This window comes from Nicrophorus vespilloides, unplaced genomic scaffold (genome assembly GCF_001412225.1).
Source record: "Nicrophorus vespilloides isolate i.1.1-1 unplaced genomic scaffold, Nicve_v1.0, whole genome shotgun sequence".
NCBI classification, from domain to species: domain Eukaryota; kingdom Metazoa; phylum Arthropoda; class Insecta; order Coleoptera; family Silphidae; genus Nicrophorus; species Nicrophorus vespilloides.
In genome coordinates, this window is record NW_017098737.1 from 579 (window position 1) to 7807 (window position 7229).

General features: G+C 28.9%; 1 protein-coding gene across 1 annotated transcript; it reads right to left on the reverse strand.

Annotated features, from left to right (window-relative positions):
• Positions 1-478: 478 nt before the first annotated feature.
• On the reverse strand, positions 479-4961 carry LOC108563101 (putative serine protease K12H4.7). Its single transcript, XM_017921680.1, has 10 exons — positions 4908-4961; positions 4715-4849; positions 2697-2878; positions 2526-2637; positions 2351-2474; positions 2162-2297; positions 1853-2109; positions 1041-1173; positions 806-975; positions 479-608 (listed from the first exon to the last, which is right to left on the reverse strand). The coding sequence occupies exons 1-10, from the start codon at positions 4959-4961 to the stop codon at positions 502-504; spliced, it is 1410 nt and encodes a 469-aa protein (XP_017777169.1). The 3' UTR covers positions 479-501.
• Between the last annotated feature and the right edge of the window lie 2268 nt (positions 4962-7229).

A 7229-nucleotide genomic window follows, 5' to 3' on the forward strand; every position in this document is an offset into this window, starting at 1 on the left:
TTATCATTACATATAAAGTTGTGTTTCATTGCGCATCTAATAAATTATTTACTTTCTGACAAATGTACTATAAGATAATTAAAACATAAAGTAGTAAATGAATAAATTTACCAATTTTTCTTACTTGTTACAAAATATACATTCAAAATTACAAAGAAAATTTCGATAGTTTTGATATTAGTAAACTGTAAAAATTTTGTATTTTTCTATAATACTATACTATATCTATTTATTTAAAAAATAATAATGTTATAAGACAATGAAAATTTTACAGAAAAAAACTTTCTTAATGATTTTTTTCTGTAAAATTTTTTTTGATGCATTTTTGTAATGTGACGTGTTTTAACTGTATTTTAATAGTAAAATTAAGACTTTAAAGATGTTTAGTATTGATCATTGATAATGATGTGATTTTTATAATAGAAGTTTAGACAATTGAATTAAAAAAATGTATAGTTTTTAAAAATAAGATTTATTTTACAAGATTTATAAAATGTTTATTTATTTCAACCATTTAGCGATGTATTGCTTGGTGCGTTTCTTAGCTTCGTACATCTCTGGTAAATCGTTGACGCTGATGGAACTCAAATCGGCGCAATGGGCAGTTCCTGAAAATATTCACCAAAAAAGTTATAAATTTGTAAAAATTTGTAATTTTATAAAATAAGTGGTAACATTTAAAGAAATTAAGTGGTATAAATTTCAAATAATAATTTGGAAAAAATTGCAAAAAAAAAATCAAAGTTAATTTCTTTAATGTTTAGAAATAAAATAGTAAAAATTATTGAATTTTTGTTGTAATTACCATTGACGATGAAGACTGGAGCGTTTTCGTTCAAGTCCTGCTTCAAACCAACTGCGTGCCATGGATCAACAGTGCCGTGAACGGAAACGACGTTGGTGACTTCCAATTTGTATCCTCCGTTGATGATGTTCGTCCTGTTGATTCCTCTCTGCAATAAATCTACGTTGAATCTGTAAGAAATAATTTAAGAATTATTCAGTTTGTGTTGATTTGAGTTTAAAAGGTTTTAGTTTACTTCTTTCCGAAAAGATCCTTGCAAATGTTGTGGTACAACGAAAGTGGGAAAGTCTTTCCGAAAGGTTGGTTGTTCGAAGTTGTAGTTTGGTAGTATCCATATTCGGTGCAGGTTTGGTAGTACCATTGGCGATCTAACATAATGAAAACATGTTATTAGTACACTTAGTGAGTCAAATTTCAAGTATATAAATTTTGATGTAATTTGTACACTTAGTATATATAAAATTCAAGATTTAGTTCACTAAGTATTTTAAAAATTTTAAGTAATTAGTACACTTAGTATATCACTTTTTCAAGTAATTAATAGTCTTAGTATATCAAATTTCAAATAATTAGTATATAGCATAAACCAATTTGAAGTAATTAGTATACTTAGTATATACAAATTGTAATAATAAGTGCACTTCATATATATTTAGTATCCATAATATATCCAATTTAAACAAATTAGCATACTTAGTACATACAAAAATCGTAGTTTAGTATACAAATATATCTTAATTTTAAGTAATTAGTATAGTTTTTAATATCAATATCAAGTAACTAGTTCACTTAGTACTTCAAAATTTCAAATAGTTAGTAGACTTACTTATCAAGTTTCAAATAATTAGAATACTAAATAAGTTATATTTCAAGTGAACAGTTATTATACTAGAATTTCATGTATTTAGTATACTTAGTAATACGTCATAATGTCAAGTATATTAAACGTTTAAATAATTAGTGCACTCAGTATAACAAATTTCAAGTAATTAGTATGTAGCATATACAATTTGATGTGGTTTGTTTACTTTCAAAATTTCAACTTACGAATTTGGTTGGTGATGTTCGGGCTTCCGAAGTAATCCAAAAACTCATCGTACAGACCCATGCAGTCACCAGAATACTGATCACGAATGTAAGAACTCAATTGTTCCAAAGGCGATCCTGATTTGGCCAAAAGTTTGTTACACTCGACCTTGATCTGACCCACGTAGGCGTATTGCACCAAACTGGCAAATACTTCACCAATCGTGTTGAAGAGGAAAGAACGATGAGGTTCTTGAATCTTGATTGGTTCGCAAGTGCTGAAATTACATATTATCATAACTGTTTCTTTCATGTTAACAACAAAATTACTTGAGTAATGTCTTGAGTGTATCTGCACCCCATTTGGCTTCCAACAAATCTTCCATTGCGGCTGTTCCACTCCTGATTGTTTCCAAGCATTTGGCAGAGTTCAGTTTGATGTTGTCGTTGATAACCTCGTAGTATTCTTGAAGATAATGTTGTTATGAACAAAAGTTAGATGAAAGTTATGAAAGTTACCTTTGTAATCTTCGACTGCTTCAATTGGGGCACTTGAGGATAAGGCAGCTGTGATCAAATGAGGATACTTCATCCTCATCCAAATAGCCATACTCGCTGAGTAAGAAGCTCCAACAACTACAACCTAATTAAGATTTGTAGAAATACATAGGAAGATGAAAGTTTGTTAACTCACTTTGCTTTTGGCCATACCAGGCATGGTTTTCTTCATATGTGTGATGAAGTAAGCTACATCAGCTAAAGCTTGATCTGTTGTAAGGTACTTCAATTTGTCAGTAGCCATGTCTCTGTTAAAAATTAACAATTAATTAAAGAAAATTTTAAAGTTTTGTTTTTTTTTTTGTACTCGAATGGGAAACTTTTTCCATAGAATCTGTGCTCGGTGTAGAACATGTAACCATGGTGATCAGCAGCCATATCGAACATTTGACCGGTCTGCAAATATCCAGAGGAAATCTCCCATTCTCCTCCAAGGAAAATGAAGATCGGAGCTCCAGATTCGAAGAACTGACTTTGGTTCATGAATCTCTATAAAAAAAAGTATATTTTCAGTTTACATTTTACATAATAACTGAAAAATTGAAAACTATTCATAAATTTTATAATTACATCAGAAACTGCCTTCAATTACGCATCTTTTGTTATAACTTTCATTATGAAATAGTAATTAATGATTGAGAAATTGCTATTTTTCAATATTTTTACACACCTTCAGATTTTATTTAATTACTCAATAACCACGCATAATAATTAGATCATCGAATATTCATTATAAAGCTAAAATTATACCTTTTCCAATGAATCTATTCCCTAATTAATGTTACTTCCTGTTTTCATGTCGTAAGCTTTCAAAAATTTGTAAAAAAAATTGCAAAATTTTCGCAAATAACAAAATCTGAAAAACTTTTCAAATATTTTATCATTACATCTAAAGTTGTCTTTCACTTCGCATCTTTCGTATTAGAAAAATTACGTAATTATGTTCAATTACCGATTTTTCTATTTTTTTTTTTATTTTAACTTTTTCATAAATTCACTCTAGAATTTCAATAAAAGCTAAATTAATCTATTAAAACAAACTGTGGTAATACTGAAAATCAACAACAATCTAAAAGTCTTTTGTTTAAAGAAAATATACTTAGTTTTTTTTTATAGTTTGTTGCTTTGTCTATTTCTATTTCGTCCTCTTTCTTTTTTTGTTTTTGTTTTGTATGAAAGAAAAGTAAATCCTTTTTAGAATGTAATGGAACGTTTGAATGGTGATTAATGATGCAATGCGCAATGTCAATTACTCCCGCATATAAACGTACATTTATTACGCAAAACGCTTTCCGCTGTTTCCTCCGACGATTCATTATTACTACTTTCCTCTATATACATTTGGACAGGATAATTAGTTTCTGCAATCTTGCAACAATTTGCGGACGATCATAACTCATCTTCACAATCTCGTTTCAAAGAAATTTATATAAATATAAACTGAAAAAAATGCATACATTTCAAACTGAAGTATATCAGAAAAAAGTTGCATAAAGTTTTGTTATAAAATAAGCTTAATAATGAAAAATTTATCGAATTTTAAATATTTGTGTGTTTTCAATTAATTATACTTGATTTACTTATTAATAGTAAGAAAATAAACAATAATTAAGCTAAAAATAAAATTTTATAACTTTATATAAATAAGTTTCTTTTTATCTAAAAAAAAATTGATTAAACTATTTTTGTTTTAACTAGAAATGATTCAAATAATTCTCGTGAATTACAAATTACGAATTTCTATCAAAATAGATTCAAGTATGTTTCAATGAAATTATATCTATTTGTTTATTGTTAAGTAGATTAGATTATAATAGTAAATTTAGTTTTTACAAAAGTTTAGTATTATAGTCTAGTAACTTGTAAAAATGTAATTACTAATATAAATTGTTATTTTATACTCATAAGTTGAATATTAATTGTTATTTTATACTCATAAGTTGAAAATTCACTACATGGCAAGTAACAAGTTAATTTAGATCTCAACATTAATCAACACACTAAAGCTTATCTCTTGTGTTTACTTTAATACTTCTATAATTTACTTGTCAAGTATCAAGTAATGACTTAAATCAATAAATAATCTAATTTACTACTTGTCAAGTAACTTGTAAAAATACTTGTTAAGAATTTCTTTCGGAGATTTTCTTGTAATTACTAATATTAATTGTCACTTTATACTCATAAGTTGAAAATGCACACGCTACTTGGCAAGAAAAAAATAATTAAGATCTCAACATTAATCAACACACTATTATTTTCTTTAATACCTCTACAATTTACTTGTCAAGTATCAAGTAATAACTTAAATCAATAATTATTTACCATGTTCCAAGTTCTGTTGTCGGTGGTATCGAAATGATCCAACCTCTGCTTGAACCATCCGAATTCCGGGGCTTTAGCTCTGGCTTGAGGAGCTTCAGCTGGAGGAAGTCCATGCTTTTTGAGGAAGAGTTTACCCTAAAACAGAGAATAACTTAGTTGTTCCTTCATCAATAAAAAAAAGGAAGATTTTTACCTCGGTCAAGGATAACGCGATCAACGCGAATGCAACGACTTGCAGGAAACGCATCGTGACTGTAAAACTCAATATTCTGATGCCTATTTATACCAAAATACTCCTCGATAAGATATGCTAATCTTCTATAGATTAAGTTTGTATAAGGATTAAATAAATCATCCATATTTTTTTTTAGTTAGTTCTATGCGTTGAAACCCGATGCGAACTAAACGATGTTTGGAAGTTCAGTATGCAGAACTAATTTCCCCACTTACTTACCGATAACAACATACATTTCCGGTGCGGATTCCGGTTGTAATGCCGCAATCCGCCACCACTCCTCTTCCACCCTCACACCGATCCACCCCTAAACGAAAGCTCACGCAAAGCCTGACGCGCGATGCTCACCAAAATCCAATTCGAATGCAAAACACATACACACGGTCACCCATTACGCAATATCGCCTCGTTTCGCACGGAAATAAATACATTTCCTACCATTATACCAGAAAGATAAGCGGTCCGTCTAAAGGCAATATTTGTTTTTGCAAACGGTTTAATGCTACCACCTACATTCATTTATACTCACTGTCCAAACCAGACAGATTCATTCGCAAAAGGATTTCAAATTAGATAATGTCAGGTTTTTTATGTCAGTTGGAATTATATGATATTTCTTGACGTTTCAATGACATTTGAAGTTAGTTGACGTTTCAATGTTATTTGAAAATATGTTACGTTTGTTGATGTTTCAATATAAATTGAAGTTAGATGACTTTCGTTGACGTTTCAATGACAATTAAAATTTGATGATTTCCATTGACGTTTCAATATCAATTGCAATAAAATGTCTTTCGTTGACGATTCAATATCAATTGAAATCAGATGACCTTCGATGACGATTCAATATCAATTGAAATCAGATGACCTTCGATGATGAAGCAATGTCTGTTGATATTATATGAAGTTCATTGACGTTTCAATGACAGTTGACAATTCAATATTAGTTAAAATTAGATTACTTTTATTGAGGTTTTAATATTAGTTGAAATCATATGACCTTCGTTGAAGTATCAATATCAGTTGAAAATAAATTTCATTTGTTCACGTTTCTAAGTCAGTTGAAATTATATAACTTCTATTGATGTTTCAATGACAGTTGACGTATCATTGTCATTTGAAATTAGATGACGTTCATTGACGTTTCAATAACAATTAGATTACTTTTGTTGACGTTTCAATGAGAATTAAAATTAGATGACATTCGTTGACGCAATAACAATTGAAATTAGATGATTTTCGTGAATTAACATTAGATAACCTTCGATGATAAATGAAGTTCATTGATGTTGACATTGACAGTTGACATTTCAATATTAGTTGAAATTAGCTGACTTTTATTGAGGTTTCAATATCAATGTCAGTTCCAATTATATAAAGTTTATTGACGTTTCAATGACTGTTGACTTTTCAATGTCATTTGAAATTATATGACGTACATTGACGTTTCAATATTAGTTGAAATTAGATGACTTTCGATGACGTTTCAATGACAATTGAATTTATAAGACGTTCGTTGACGTTTCAATAACAATTGAAATTAGATTACTTTTATTGGCGTTTTAATGAGAATTAAAATTAGATGAGATTCGTTGACGTTCAAATAAATATTGAAATAAGATGATTTCCGTTGACGTTTTAATATCAATTGTAATTAGATGATTTTTGTTGACGTTTTAATATCAATTCCAATGACTTTCCTATAACAATTGAAATTAGATGATTTCCGTTGACGTTTTAATATCAATTTCAATTAGATGACTTTTGTTGATGATTCAATATCAATTGAATTTAGATGACCTTCATTGACGTGTCAATATCATTTGAAATTTAATTTCCGTTGTTGACGTTTCAATGCCATTTCAAATTATATGACGCTTATTGACGTTTCAATCTCAGTTGAAATTAGATGACTTTTTGTTGACGTTTCAATAACAATTAAAATTAGATGATTTTTGTTGAGAATTCAATACAATTGAAATTACATGACCTTCAACGTTGAATCAATGTCTGTTGATATTATATGATGTTCATTAACGTTTCAATGACAGTTGACGTTTCAATGTCATTTGAAAGTATATAACGCTTATTGACGTTTCAATCTCAGTTGAAATTAGATGACTTTTGTTCATGTTTCAATAACAATTGAAGTTAGATGCTATTCGTTGACGATTCAAATATCAAATACAATCAGATGACCTTCGTCGACGTATCAATGTCAGTTGCAATTATATAACATTTATTGATGTTTCAATGACAGTTGTTGAAATTATATGACGT

What these genes read in the sequence shown, in the direction of transcription:
- LOC108563101 (XM_017921680.1), bottom strand. Translation starts at nt 4,961, where the DNA reads ATGCGTTTCCTGCAAGTCGTTGCATTCGCGTTGATCGCGTTATCCTTG. An exon ending in GGAAAAAGTTTCCCATTCGA is followed by an intron (nt 2,638 to 2,696) that starts GTACAAAAAAAA and finishes AATTTTTAACAG; the next exon opens with AGACATGGCTACTGACAAAT. An exon ending in ACACTCAAGACATTACTCAA is followed by an intron (nt 2,110 to 2,161) that starts GTAATTTTGTTG and finishes ATGTAATTTCAG; the next exon opens with CACTTGCGAACCAATCAAGA.